The 14,838-nt window shown below is 46.9% G+C and overlaps 2 protein-coding genes across 3 annotated transcripts; both read right to left on the bottom strand.

Moving 5' to 3' along the window:
* Positions 1-144: 144 nt before the first annotated feature.
* LOC111073536 (putative sodium-coupled neutral amino acid transporter 11) lies at positions 145-13,269 on the bottom strand. 2 transcript variants are annotated; one of them, XM_022365879.2, is made up of 11 exons: positions 12,707-13,269; positions 12,039-12,375; positions 9,411-9,470; positions 4,748-5,065; positions 4,446-4,560; positions 4,112-4,364; positions 2,870-2,940; positions 2,631-2,792; positions 2,312-2,424; positions 1,988-2,179; positions 145-1,456 (listed from the first exon to the last, which is right to left on the bottom strand). In XM_022365879.2, the coding sequence occupies exons 2-11, from the start codon at positions 12,093-12,095 to the stop codon at positions 1,193-1,195; spliced, it is 1,605 nt and encodes a 534-aa protein (XP_022221571.2). In that variant the 5' UTR covers positions 12,096-12,375; positions 12,707-13,269; the 3' UTR covers positions 145-1,192. The 2 variants fall into 2 exon arrangements, with proteins under 2 accessions (XP_022221571.2, XP_022221572.1); XM_022365880.2 differs by lacking the exon at positions 9,411-9,470.
* A 103-nt stretch (positions 13,270-13,372) lies between these two features.
* LOC111073537 (protein NLRC3) lies at positions 13,373-14,838 on the bottom strand. The gene is made up of 2 exons (XM_022365881.2): positions 14,318-14,838; positions 13,373-14,244 (listed from the first exon to the last, which is right to left on the bottom strand). Exons 1-2 carry the CDS (start codon positions 14,739-14,741, stop codon positions 13,505-13,507), a joined length of 1,164 nt encoding a protein of 387 aa, XP_022221573.2. The 5' UTR covers positions 14,742-14,838; the 3' UTR covers positions 13,373-13,504.

Raw genomic sequence — 14,838 nt, 5'->3', positions numbered from 1 at the left:
CAGGAAGAGACAGAAGCTTTGTGTGTAAATGTCTAAAACTTTAATCACTTCCGAGTTCTAGTTATGTATGTATGTACATTAAATATCGTGCAATATATATAAATCAAGAGTTGTACAAAAATATATCTACATACTCGTATATAAATATAAATGTCTCTGAATGTCTGTGTACAAGTGTGTAAGTAAATTCAAAATAGAATTCAGTGCAGTTAACAACTCAAAACTGTTGTCCTGTGTACTCTCGAGATGTTGTATATGAAAAGGATTTATGTCTGTGTACGTTGATCTCTTTTCTTTCTTTCTTTTTGTTTGGTTTTTGGATAAAGCTTCTTCGTGTCTGGGAGCTAAAGCAAATATTGATCTACGATCTGTAGACACATACATATATATAAAACGTTTTAAATATAATGCGATAACATATACATACATACATACATATGTACATACAGTTAAGAATATGCTGGTATAATACTTTGTTTTGATTTTGATTCTCAACTTGGGTTTCATACATATATTTCTTTCTTAATGGAGAGTATTTTTTTGCAGTTGTATATTGGTGCCCAAATAGTTTCAGAATACGCTAAAGCTACGAATAACAACTAGTTCTAGTTTTGATTTGATTTGGTTTTTGGTTTTTGGATTTTGGTTTTTGGATTTGAAATTCTTGCACTTTATGGCACACACAAGTACAATAAATATGTGTATCGAGGAACTTTCACTACATACATCAATATCTTGTGGGGGCTCAACAATATCAACAGTAACATCCAAAACATCAAGGGGGTTGGGGGGATCCAACGAAATATACAAACAAACGAATGGGTTTCCTTTCTAGGGTAGGGTAGGGTGGTGCATATAACCAGGGGAGAGAATTCCTTGCCTTTGTACTGAGATTCACCCGTATCACCTCCACTCCGACACCCCTTCCAGCACAATTACAACACTTTGTACTGCCTGCAAACTCACTAAACACTTACCCAGATACTTTTTGCATATCTGAGATATCTCAGGTACAAGTTTCATTCTTCGCGAAGGTGCAGCTGTACAACCGAAACTTAAATCAAAGACTTTCCAACCCAAATACGAACTCAACAGCGATCCCAGCCCGTCAATTCCCATTTCCAGTTGCTAATGGCCTTAAATAATGAGTTTTGGCTACGATTCCGATTGCGTTAGCCTTCCTCTCGCCCGATTAATTCACCATCTTGGTGGAGGCCACCTCGGCGGTGGCATTCTGGAACTCCTGCCGGCAGTAGCCCAACACAATATCCGACCGACATTCGTCGCCCATTAGGCCGGGCAGCAGCACCGCAGCTCCCAGGATGGTCACCAGAGCACCAAACACCACCAGGCCCAGGGCAGGCAGCTTCTCGCGGCTGAAGAGGGCGTGTGGCTCCATCCGGATGTAGGCCAGCCCGGGCAGTATATAAGCCAGCGGTATGGCTGCCAGGAGACCCTAAAAATGAGAGTGCGTCAGCGTGTGGGTGAGTGCCGTAATAAATTTACATAAAAGTATAAAACCAAAAAAAAAAGGAGACTAAAATTTTGTGCGGCCATTTAGGCATGGGGATCGTTGGGGAATACCATATACCCTCGGCCAGAGGAATCCAGGTGGCAGGGCAAGGTGTGCCTAAAGTTAATGAACAATTCTCCGAACTCTCAATAGAGAAATTCGCTTGTGGATTTCAAAGAGAAAGAGAGCGGGAAACTTTGCACTGTTGCATATCGAATATATGTGTTGTATGGGAACGATATTATCATCTCTGCATATGGCTTATGTGGGGAATAAAGTACCCAACACGTTGCACATAATATGAAAACGATTGAAAGAAATCTGATTGAGATCGATTGATTTTCGTGCACGATATGGAAGGAAGTATAATTACATACTTGACGGCCACTGGTCGAGGGATTCAGAGAGTGAAAGGGTTGGTCCAATTCGAATCGAGTGGCATGGCAGGGAAGGGAAGGCAAACACCATACTCACATTGAGTTCCAGCACAGAGCCAAGGCAGTCGGTCATGGGCGATATGATGAAGGCGCTGAATACGATGGCCATGGTAATGGCTTTCGAGTACTCATCGATTATGGCTCCCTTCTCCAAGTTGGGGTCCTTGTCCTGGGTAAACTCGCTGATGGGCTCCTTTAGCACGAACCGATGGACTAATGCGCGTACAATCTGGCCGAGAGAAAGAAGAAAACGAAATGGCAGAGCAGAGCAGCGGGTGAGGAGGCAAATGAAATGAATGTAGCAGAAACTTTCTCAAGTGACTTTCGAAGTAAACAGAACGATGAGTGGGCTAGCGCTAACCTCTCGAGAAACGAAGCATTCGATGGGAAAGGTCAGCAGGATGGAAATGGAGAAGAGAACACGCGAGAAGTTCATCAGGTCGTCATCCCAGCAGTAGTTCTCCAGCAGGTCGCCTGCGAAAAACAAAAACATAAACAGTGAGATGAGATGAGAGATGGAGAACAGAGAACAGGAAATAGCATCCACAGATAAGTCCGAAACGAAAACGAAATGGAATGGCAGAGGGGGAAAACAAGGAAATTCAACAAATTGCCTGTCAATGCAATTAAATGCAATTTACATCAATCCCAGGAGCCCTCACTGGCACTCTCGTTCTCACCTTGGGACAGGGCACGGAAGGTGGAGTATCCAGCGATGCCGAACAGGGCCGCCACAGTCCAGGCGAAACCAATCGAAATGTGGGTGACCTTCTCCCAGCGCTCCATGGTCGCGTCGCGCATCGATTGATAAACGAGGAATGTATTGTGATGGCACATGAAAGCTGCAGATATACGAAATTGGCAACTCGATAGATTGATGAAGACGGACGCTGGCGAATCCACTCGGGCAAACACTCACCAAAGACCATGATGCCCGTGGCTGGTATGAGATCGGAGTTAGCAAAGCGCCACGAATCCGCAGTGTCCGTTCTGGAAATACATAAAAAAAGGCCAATGGGAAAAGGTGCAAAAAGGCAGAAGAGAAAAAGAAGGGTTTTCCCAAGAAATATTACATAAAAGTTAACACCAAATTAACATTTCGCTGGCGCTAAGAAATGTTTGAAATGTTTGCATACAGAATGAGCAACAGAAAAGGGGAGAAGAAAAATGAAACAAAATGTGCGGGTGGAAAAAGCAATGGCGGGAAGATAAGAAGCAACAGTGAGGCAGGCCGCAAATTGGAAATTTATTTAAATTTTATGCCCCCGCACCAACAGACGCAACATTCAAGGGTGAACCGAGGCTGCCGAGGCCCTACCCTCACCGCACCGCACACACACACTCTTTTTTTTAAGCTGAAACTAAAGCGTAATCTGAATATGCAGCCAGCTGCCCCTTTCGGTGGCCCTGAAAAAAGTGGAAGAGAAAGTGTTGCTCGGCTAAGCTGCTGCTGGTCATGGGGTGGTGTACTTCTCCCTCTCTCCCACTGGAATGTATGTATGTATATGCACGGGTATGTATGCATACAACTAAGTTGCCGATGCAACAGACTCAACTGAACTCGACTCAACTCGACTCAACTAATGAAAAGCCATAAAAGCCAAACAAGTGGCAGACTAAATTTTATGAGTCTAAGCGTACCCCGAAGCAGTACGGAATGCGGAGTATCAGCAGCCACCGCCCTGGGCAGCTGCCACAGATTTGAAAGCACTAAAGCGGCACTTAGCACTAAAGCCGAGAACCACCCCCCACCCACCACAGCAGTCCGCAGCCTAACTCAACTGCAGCTTAGATGGGGATGGGGAGCTCACGAGGAACGGTGGAAAGTAGGGGTGGAAAATTTATAATTAAAATGCAAATAAATCATTAAGCGTTCCCGTTTAATTTGTATGAATTGCTTTTCCAACGAATGGTTTCAGTTGCTAATTAACCTTTTAATTGACTTGGTACAGAATAGGGCCAAGGAACTTTAATTTATTAGTTTCCATCTTATTCGAGGGTCCACTCTGACGTTACGTTACCCTCCCCCTATAGCCTATCAGGAAAACTATTAACCTATCACCTGCCACGCTCCCACGCTTGTTTGTGTCGATTGATAAATATAGATATGGGAAGGAAATACAGATGAGGGGGAAGAGCCAACACCAACAACAACGCTTACATTTTATAATCACCGGACATGAGCTTGATGATGACGGCAAACAGGATGAAGACGACGCAGGCCAGACTGATGAAGCTGGCTCTGGCCAGGCGGGAGACGTTCTTGTACAGGCAGAGGGGCATCACAACGCCGACGTTGACAAAGAAGACCACGCCCAGTCGAACGGCGCCCATCGAGGCGCCCCAGGAGGGGAAGAAGCGAACGAGCACCTTGGACAGGGTATCGCCCACGACAACGTTGTACGATATCATGGCTATAAAGAGCGGAGATTGGGGGAGGATGACAGACCAGACAAGACCAGGCCAGACCAGACCCACGGAAAAGGTTTACTCACCCAGAAAGGGATACATGAACTGGAGCAGGGAGAGCAGGTAGTAGCCGTACTTCCCGTAGGCAGCCTCCATGATGCCCGGATAGCTGAACCTGCCGCAAATGTGGCCGCATCTGACCTGTAAGTGAAATTAAGCGGGGGGGATTAAACGGTTGGACACACGCTGGAGCGTTGCATTAATTATGCAGAATATCCCATTTGGTGTGCATTTGGCTTGATTTCCCCTTTAACGCCAGCATCGATGCTGCAGCAATCTGCGCAGCTTGATTGCTCGTCAGAGCTAACGAGCATTTTGCTGTACTCACCATTAGGATGAGTGAGTAGTCGGTGATGTAGGCGACCAGGATGAGTAGGGCGAGACCCAGGCCGAATCCGGCCCGATGCAGGGCGTAGGGTATGCCAATGACGCCGCTGCCCACAATGGAGTTGATATAGTTGAACGAGGCCTGTGGCAACGAGGACAATGTGTCGCCCAGCGTGGCATCATGTTGTGGTTGCTGTTGCTGGGAAGGATGTTGCTGTTGCTGCTGCTGCTGTTGCTGTTGCTGCTGCCGCTGCTGCTGATGTTGTTGTGGCTGTTGTGGCTGCTGTCCCTGTTGTTGATGTGTCGGCTGATGGTTGTTCTAGGAAATGGGGGAAAGGGGCGAAACAAAAGCATTGGGGATAGATAGAGATTGGTCTCTCTTGTGCTCCTGCCTCTCTCTGACACATATTGCACGTTGATTGGGATATGAGCGCCAAATTGCCTCGAGTGGCTCCTTACATCAAAAGCAAAACCACCCAGAGTCTCCCCGCCCCTTCGGCCAGCAGTCAACGCAACGTTGCGTATACGCAACATCCTTGGCAAAAGGTAAACCCGTATCCGGAGCACCGTAGCCGTAGCCAGAGCCCTACCCCTACCCCCACCTACAGCGGCCTGCCATAAAAGACAATTTTATATGAAGAGCTCTAACATAAACATAAATAAAATTCCACAGCCACGTCATAAAGCCACGAATACTGTTGGGGGGATGGAGTCACGTTTACAGCCCCCCCCCAACGACCCCCCACACACACACTAAAAAGGGGAAGAAGAAGAGCAGAAGGGATAAAGCCGAATTTCGGGGAGAGAAACTTCTGCCAGCTAGCTGGCAATTAAAGAAGTTTTCACAACTTAACTTTGGAGCAAACAAACAGTAAACAGTGAAACAGCAAACAGAAGCCGGAAAAGTTGTGCAGCCACCCCCCACCAAGAAGCTCCCCTTCACTGCCCCTTTAAGAGCGGGCGAAAAGTAAATATTTGCCGCACTCCACTTTAAAACGCTTGTGGCAGGTGTAGGTGCAGGCGAAGGTGTCAGCCCAGGCGTAGATGGGTAATGAACATTTCTAAATGAAAATGAAAATGAAAGTTACGCGCGAGTTGAGTTTTCAATTCAATTAAGTGGCGTCAAAGGTCGCCTTCTGCGAGGTGTTCTGTTCTGTTCTGTTCTGAGTTCTGAGTGAATGGGGAGGACACCCATTCCGTGGGGCGCAACGGCGCAACGGCACAAGGGCAAAGTGCAATTGAGTATCAAAAGAAAATGGCTAATTATGAAGCACGGGCCTGGGTCTCGCCACACTTCAGTGCCAAGAGCCCAAAGCCAAGGATGGAGCATCCAGGCAAGGTTGCGACAGCAGCAGCTGCGGCCAAATGAAATTACAAAGTGTCCGTTGTCAGTTGTCCTCTGTCCTCAGTCCTCAGTTTTCTTTCTCCTGTCTCCTACTACGTATATCTCTTGGCCTTTGTCCCGCCGTTTCCACGTTTTCCCTTATCCTTGCATGGGAAAAACAAATTGCGGCGTCGAATGGCAAATGGGCCAACGTTAATCTCGAGTCAGAGTAACCCTCGAACCCCGAGGGCTGTAGGCGGTGCGCTATCCTCGCGTCTCAAAGCTGTGAAAACCCACGTAATGGAGCGGCTGATACGATGCCACACACTCAACTGGATAATTGATAGCCAGCAGTTGTTTTGATTATTTTATCTTTGAAAACATTACCCCTACATTAAACTTTTATTGCCGGTTATCCCTCACAGCGAAATCGGTTAAAAGTGCAACTATCCTCCACAGAAACTAACAACTAACTGGGCGCATCAGAATTCATAAATAAATGACGGAGCTGAGCTGAACTGAACTCAACTGAATAAATGATTCGTATGAATGAACAAAAAATCGGTGTCCGTTGTGCAATCGAGCATATTTTTGGGAATGGAATTATTTATATACTCGCATCAAAAAGGGCGCCGAGAGCCGAGCACCGGAAGGGAAGTCTGATGCAGGACAATTGTGCTGTGAGTGGAGCCTTACATGTCCATCCCCATCCCCATGCCCTGGACACATTAAAGTCTGCTTAAATTTCCAGCGCGAATTCCCATTAATAATTTGTCGGTATTCCCTTGTCAGCAATTAAGCCTTGCAAATCCAATTAATTGTTAAAAAGGAAAACGAAAAACGCCCCAAAAAAATGTCAGCTGAAACTCAATTGAGGAATAAGCGTGCGAGGCGGGAAAAAAGGCAACAGCGAAAAACGGAAACTGTGAACTGCGAATACGAACAAGAGATGAAAATTGTTTGGGTCTTTTCTCAGATACGGTCACGGTTCCCCTGCCTCCTCCCATCAAATAGTCGAATAAATGTATGCATGTACCTGTCCCGTCTAACAGAACGTTTCTAATAAAAGACAAACATTGTCGAAGGCAAACACAAATACGAACACTGAGCACTGAGACCTGAAGCAATCTCCATCTGAACAGAAGGGAAAGCCAGGAATCAAGCCAAGCCAAGCCAAAAACGATTCCGACCTGGTCCAGAGAGTGGGTCGTGCGGGTTGGCAAACAAACCATTTTATGCACTGCACGATTTTAATTAATAACACTCATGTGTGTGTGTGCTCCCTGGCTGCTCTAATCCTAGTTCTCATTTCCTGTTGCCAGCAAAGGCCAAAATAACGGGCTACTTCTGACTTAATGATCGAATCAAATATATCCTCTAAAACGCCTTAAACAGCTTCGGTTTTTCGTTGCTTTTCTGCTTGGATATCGTGATATATTTGGCATAGCTTGTATTTATGGTGTTTTAGGGGAAAAAAATAAATAAATTTCCAGCCTGCCAACAGGCTCGCAAAATGGCAATTCGTGTGGTACCACGAACGGGCGGGCTATTTCAATAGCCCAAGGAAGTTGTTTGGTTAAAAGTGGACTCATATTTGGCCGGCTGGCCTAATGAAATTAGAGAAGGAAGGCAACACAATGGGAGTAACAATTTTCCACTTTAATGGAAACGTTTTGGCAAACTCTGTCTCGCTGGGAATGGGCTTTGAAAATAGGGTGTATACATATGTACGAGTACGTGCAAGTGTACGTGTATACGTGTACGTGTGTATGACAACTAACAGGGCTGGGGGGGACACAAAAATTATGCGAGTGGCAAAATGTTAACGTGGCACTCGCCGCAGACATTGCTGAACTTTTGCACTGCAGTTCGTGTTGTGATGTGGATGGTGGATGGGATGGGGGTTGGAGTTGGAGTTGGGTATATTGACACAACGTGTCGACATCGTTGCAATTGTTGCCACCATCGTTGCCTGGGCTGCACACATGGGGATAGGACAAACAGAGCAGAGCAGAGCAGAGCAGAGCCTGCCCTGTGGCCTACCCCTGGCTCCCAGCTATCTTCATGCGGCGCAAAAGCAAACACAAACATGCAAGGCAGCCAAATGGTGCACGGCTCTAGGCCTGGTCTGGGCGCTAGGCAGGTTTCAAATGGTTTCGTTTCGATCTGTCCTTCACATTTTTTGCCTCACAATTTCAGTGTTTAATTTAATTTTATTGCCATGACTGATTACATCTTCGACTGCAGCCAACAGTTGTTTCGCCCGCTGCCATTTAAAGCTGCCTAATTGAGAACCGACCACGAGGTGGGTGGCTGAGAGCGTCTCAACTATTGGCAATTCGCCTTGGCCATTAGTTGAGCAAACAATCAGCGCTGCCTGCTGTCCGGGGTTTCTTTTTCCGTACCCGACCCGTACCCCCCACTATTCCGGCCGCTGTTAATGTTGGAATTCGGGCAGCCCTGACTGCCTAATGGCTTTGCCAACAGCAAAACTTTCGGTGCGAGGGCCTAAGAAAACAACAAAAGCCACCCACACACAACCAAACTATAGAAAGAGAGAGAGGGAGAGAGTCTGAATGAAATTCCTTACTTATGCATGGTAATGCATCAAATATTACACAATGTTCCCTTCCTCAAGTTCTAGGCCAACAGTTATTGCTTTCATTTGCCAACCAACAAAAAAAGCATGTCGAGGAAATCCTTTCTTGTGGCTGACATTCTCTGGTCTCAGTTTCTGGCTTAAGCTTTGGCTTGAGCTCACAGAGAAGTCACATCCTACTTCGCACCTACACTGGTGTTTTCCTAATCAGCTTAGTTACCATTCAAAAGGCGGTCAGAGTCTGCACCAAAGGCATTCGCAATTCGTTTGTGTTTCACTTCAATGCATACTGCCTGCTCGCTCCAAGGAAGAGTGTTGTAATACGTTTCTGATGTTAATTTATCATCATCACTCGTACCAACTGATACGGCATGAGATTTTGTTTGATGCAATATTTAATAATGCCCGCGCACGAAGCCAAAGCCTACAGAGCGCAGCGGCAGGGAAATATTTCTTAATAAGAAAATTCTTTTGATGTCCGGAGACCAAAAGCAATTTGGTGCGCCCCAAAGACCTCGGAAAAGGTCGCGGCCCGAAATGCCAGAAATGCTCCTTACTCTGTCTGTCCGACCTCTTTCCTTCTTTCCCTTTCTCTTGCTCTGGCGGCACTTGGAATTTAATGAATGCGAGGAGCAATAGTACATATGTGAGTGTGAATGTGCGGATACGACTACGACTATTAGGAATGGCGATGCGAATGCAGCGAATGGGAACTATGTGCAAATGTGGGTCAAAGTTTACCTTCATTGAAATGTTGAAGTCATCGAATGCATAGGCCTCGGCAACGGACACATCGCTGCCCTGTTTAAACGAATAAGAATCAAATTGTTAGCCATTAAATCGAGCTGCGATTGGGCTGGAGCTCAGCGCCAGGAGTCCGATTCCTCGCCACATACAAAAATCAAGCAAATAAAATGATAATATAAATGTATGAAAAACATACGAGTAAATGTGTGCATTGCATACCAAAAAATATTGAGGGGGTGTCGGATAAAAAACAAAAACGAATTCCAATTTATTCGCATGTGAAATACGTGTATTCTATCTTTATACGAGCATGTGCATATATCTTTATGGAACACGTGTTTTCATACATACATATACAATACAAATACATCCAGACCCCTCCCCTCCCCCACCCCCAGCCCATTTCGCTGTGGGAAATGCGCGAGGTTCAGTGGTTTGTTGAATATCTTTCCTTTTTATCGTTTTCCCCGTCAATTTTCGAGATACAGCCACACGGCTACAGATACCCAGTGGCCCAGAACGCGTTTGCTTTTATTGTTTCCCCCACAACACACACACACACACACACACCGAGGCGGTTGAGGAAGAATCCATCAGCGAGAGAGAGGGAGAGAGGCAAGGCAAACTGGAAATCGAAACCATTTAGAACACAAAAGTGGCAGACCACCCACCGATCCCCAAGAGATGGATAGAGGAACCTGCCAACCTTTGCTGGGACCACGACACGTTTTGATTGTATGTACAGGCATACACAGGGGTTCGGGTATCCAACCACCCATCCAGGTATGCAACAGTTTTCTGTGAATTGCATAACTTTTCACCGACATTACGCATACGCAGACACACACACACAACGTGCACTTGACACTTGCTCGACCATAATTCACTTGCAGCTCGAGTGCCTGGCACACGCCACTCATCCCACTCATCCACTCGTCCACTCAGTCCCACACTCCATCATCCACTTAGTCGGAATCTCCTTGTCTGTGAGGGACTGGGAGGGTACGCCATCAATAGCCATTGGTTTTTCAAATTTATTTAAATTGGGTATTCCGGTTCAGTTTTGCGTTGTCTTCTTTTGTCTGAGCGACATTTGATTTAATTGGGTCAATTGGGATTTGGATTGGGATTGAATTAAACGGTCATGGGGGCTTAGTGGCCAATTTGAAATTCCAATCGAAGTTAATTGCTGCGGCGGAGTGGTGAGGGTAGCCCAATCTAACCGAGTTTATCCAGTGTGCACTGGCTGATGCCTCTCTGACATTGATTTCAGTTATCTCATAGTGGGCGTCATTGTCCCTATCCCTTTCCCTCTTCCTCTGCCTCTCCGTATCCCTGTCACAGTTCCTGTTGCTGCTGCTGCTGCTGTTGCTGTTGCTGACATTCTTATTTGATGGCTCAGCTGGCACAGCAGCCAGCCTGTCCAAGGCCAACAACCAGCAGATGCCAGCTGCCAGGCATGCCTTGAATACTAAACGTGGCGATTAAGTGGAAGGGGATGGGGATGGGGGCGGGGAATGGGCAAAGTGCAAGTCAGGCTCCACTCATCGGTCTGTGGAGCAGGCCTCATAAATCCTCCTCCACTCGAGTATGTGTTGTGTAATTAAAGGTCGTGCTCGCCCTTGCCTCGTATTGATTTTGTTATCAAGTATGCGAGCGGCACCCTTGGGAGGCAGCTTGAGGCTTAATTTAATTTTCAACTCAAGTTTGAAGTTCCTGGCCAGTTTACATCTTCCTGACAAATATCCCCGCCCTGCAAAGGTCAGCGGAGGGACAATGAATCTTCGTAATTCTATTCCCAGAACACTTCCATTTGTTGCCCCCCAGTCGCCTAGTTGCCTCCATTAATCATGCGAGTAGGTGCCAGTGCTGTGGCATGTTGTGAATTGTGATTTGGATTATCACTCAATCAGGACACGATTTGATGATTGTAATGTGTCATTGCCCGAGTGGGAGTAGTGGGAAGTGGGAAGCGCGTTCCGTGCCAGTTGGCTGTGGGAGGAGTGCAAACAAATTGATTTAACAGTTTTTGTGCTCGTGTGCGGGTGTTTGTAGGTGTGTGTGTGTGTGTGGGTGGGCACGCAAGCCAATTTCAGCAGCCGAACGGCATGGAATGGAATCCATAACGAGCTTAAGGGATTATCGAGCATAATCCATTCGGGCATCGTGGCTCGAGCATCGGCAGCTGCCAAAAGCTGCCTTCAGCCAGATTTGTTGTATGCAAAATGCCTGCGGGTGAAGGATGGTTACCAGGACATGCTTGGTTAAATTTTGATGGATTGACAGGGTCTGTTGTTTATTAACAATTCATCTGACAAGCCAGAACACAAGCTGTCAAAAAGAGGGCTGAAACAAAGTTCAAATTTGATTACATTTGGCCCTGTAGGCCAAGATGATATGTTCAGTCTGTGTGTGTGTGGTGTGTGTGTGTGTGGTGTTGGGTGTGTGTGTGTGGTGTGTGCAATTAGTTGGGTTTCCTGCCATGGCTGGTGCATCCGAGTGCGTGCAATTAGTGTGCAACAAAAGAACTGCAAGCTGCGACTGGCCAAAAACTGGCTCATTTCAAACTACTTTTACGAGTAAGTGCATATAATTAGAGGATGGACTCTGACTCTGACTCACCTGACGCTGAAGAATGTAGCTAAATTCTGTGGCCGTGTTGCGTCGACTGTCGTTCATTTTGCTCAGTTGGCCCCGGCTGGGTTTTTGGCTGGTCTTTGGTTTGGTTTGGTTTGGTTTTAGTTTTGTGCGAGCAATAGTAAAAGTTTTACTAGCTTCAGTTTTGCTTCAGTTTTAGTCGAGTTTACTTAGTTGAGTTTTGCCCTTAGTTGTGCTCCAGCAGAGCTTGGTTTAGTTTAGTTGAGTTGAGTTTAGGTGGGTTGTTGGCGTGATTTTATTAAAGTAGTTAGTTAGTTCGCTTTAGCTTCAGCTTCCGCTCAAAGAAAGCAGCAGCAGCCGTCTGCAAGCAAATAAACAAATTTTTACCTAAAGTGAAGAGCAAATAAATGAGAAAATTTTAAATTGCAATTCTGCAGCTGGCCAAATATTGGGGACAAAACTTTTGGGACTCCTCAAATTGTTGCTTAAAAGTTTGATTGAAAGTTATACAAGAATTCGCTTTCACTTTCACTTCTCATTTGGGGCACACGTGGGCACAGAACCCACAATGCTAGTCAAGGATGCATTTAATTTAATTTATTTTTTATTTAAAACATTTAAGTGAATTTATTCTGTTTGATTTGTGTAGAAATTTGCATTGAATGTTTTTTTTTTTGCTGTAGTTTTCTGACCGTTTAATCGGGTCTTCGATGTGATTTGGTTGGTTCGACGCTTTCGTTGAGACTGACTGCTGCAATACAAATATATTGCGAAACTCTCAACAAGGATAACGTTGGCGTTGTCCTGTCGTCGCGACCGCCTCTGTGCCTGCTGCTTCTGCTGCTGCTACTTCTGCTGCTGCCTCGTGTCGTGTCGCGTCGTGTTGGGTCGTGTCTCCTCCTGTTTGCTGCTCAAGTTCTTGTTCTGTTCTCAATGCTTCGCAGTTGTTGGCTGCGCATAATGCTCTTATTGTTGTTTTTTGACTTTGAAATTGCCAACAATAATGCACACACTCAGACACACTTTACGCACACACACACTTCCATATTCAAATGCAAGAGAGCAGCGGGGCCTCGCTCTCACAATAACAAAGCAAAAGCCGGAAACGAAAGCGAAAGTTGCCAGACATTGCACAGCTGTTCAGCAAGAGCAGAGCTTTAAGCTCTGTCACGTCACAACAACACACACGCTCGAACAAGGCTTGCAGGCCATGCACTGCGACAGCCTGGCAACGCTCTCGTTCTGCCTGTCGATTCATTCATCTTTTCAGTTAACACGAGGTCGGAGATAGACGCCAGAGATGGCAAGCTTTTCCTGCTGCAGCTCTGAGTACTAGATATGATTAGAAAGCAGAATGATGATAGCCAGCCAACGGCACTCAGGTTGTCTAATCTTTAATCAGCATGCAACTTTGTTAGTCTTCGACTCCGTTCGCTTGGATAATTTGAGCACAACTAACAATAAAATACGACAAATGGACATAGACAATATCAACGCCAGGGCACAATGCGATAATCGTGCAGGGCCTCATCGTAGGTATAACTTATATCGATTTCCTCGTGGAGCACCACCTCTGCGTCCAGCAGTCGCCGCACGATCATGGCCGAGCGAGCATCGAAGCTGTTGCCATAGAGATTCAGGCGCTTCATCTTCGACTCCTTCTTGATGGTGAGCAGAATGAGGTTGATGGCCGACGCTCCAATGTCGTTGTGGTTTAGGTATAGGTGCTGCAGCATGCGGCACGAGCTGAGATACATGGCGATCCACTCGCCGCCATGGGTCCCAATACTGTTGCAGCTAATGTCCAGCAGCTCCAGGCCGCCACCCTGCGCGATGCCACGCATGAGGATGAGAGTGCCATCGGCGGAGATCATATTGCTGGACAGATTGAGCTGGCGCAACGCGCACTTCCTGCTGTACAGATACTCGGCGATGGGCTGCATGTCCTGGGCCGTGAACTCGCAGTGCTGCAGCGTGAGCACCGCCAGGCCGTTCTGCATCAGCAGAGAGCCAATTATGGAGGCCATCTTTTCCGTATCCAGGCTGAGCTTGAGCCCCAGGAGGCGGCTGGCATTCAGGTTGCGCACACCCGACTTGTGGACGCCATCGGCCACCACGGCAAAATTGTACTGGGTGACACTGCAGTGGGACACGTTGAGGGTGCGCAGGGTCTTGCTGACCAGCAGGAATTCTCGCAGCAACCGAACATGCTGATCGGTGAGGGGCGTGCCTGTGGGAGAGTGTGAGAAGTGACTCAGTTGTGCACTATGTGCACTTTCCCGTAGGTAGGCCAGGCCCCTTACCCTCCAAATTGAGCTCGCTGACCTGCATTTTTTCCGCATTGAGACGCAACATCACAAAGAACTCCGTGGGCAGCTGCATCAGCTTCAGCTCGATCTTCCACACGGGAATCAGCGAGCGGGCAAACTCCTGCAGCAGCTTGGCATTCCAGTTGCTCACCACCACGCTCCAGATGGACACCTCCAGCAGGTGTCGGCGCAGCAGAAAGTTCACAATGATGCGAAAGTCACGAATGCAATGGTACTTCCTGCCCATACGATCCTCAAAGTCCAATCTGCGGAACTGGAACTTCCTGTACGGTCGCTTGTCGTACTCCCGCTGCCAGCAGTAGAGCAGCAAGATGGTGAACAAGCGGGGCTTCACGGGTGCCGGAGCCATACACCGACGCGGATCATATTCGCACGGCAATCCCACGTCGCACATCATGGCTTGGCTGGTCCCTCTATTCTCTGTCTGTGTAATGTAAATGTAAAACTAAACTGGCTTTATTAAACTGTTGTTGAATTTGTGATGACAATTTGGA

Source organism: Drosophila obscura, unplaced genomic scaffold (genome assembly GCF_018151105.1).
Source record: "Drosophila obscura isolate BZ-5 IFL unplaced genomic scaffold, ASM1815110v1 contig_186, whole genome shotgun sequence".
Taxonomy (NCBI): Eukaryota; Metazoa; Arthropoda; class Insecta; order Diptera; family Drosophilidae; genus Drosophila; species Drosophila obscura.
This window is presented reverse-complemented; position numbering and strand designations above follow the sequence as displayed.

What these genes read in the sequence shown, in the direction of transcription:
- LOC111073536 (XM_022365879.2), bottom strand. Translation starts at nt 12,095, where the DNA reads ATGAACGACAGTCGACGCAACACGGCCACAGAATTTAGCTACATTCTT. An exon ending in CACGGGCATCATGGTCTTTG is followed by an intron (nt 2,793 to 2,869) that starts GTGAGTGTTTGC and finishes GTATATCTGCAG; the next exon opens with CTTTCATGTGCCATCACAAT. An exon ending in CTTCCGTGCCCTGTCCCAAG is followed by an intron (nt 2,425 to 2,630) that starts GTGAGAACGAGA and finishes TGTTTTTCGCAG; the next exon opens with GCGACCTGCTGGAGAACTAC.
- LOC111073537 (XM_022365881.2), bottom strand. Translation starts at nt 14,741, where the DNA reads ATGATGTGCGACGTGGGATTGCCGTGCGAATATGATCCGCGTCGGTGT. An exon ending in CAGCGAGCTCAATTTGGAGG is followed by an intron (nt 14,245 to 14,317) that starts GTAAGGGGCCTG and finishes ACTCTCCCACAG; the next exon opens with GCACGCCCCTCACCGATCAG.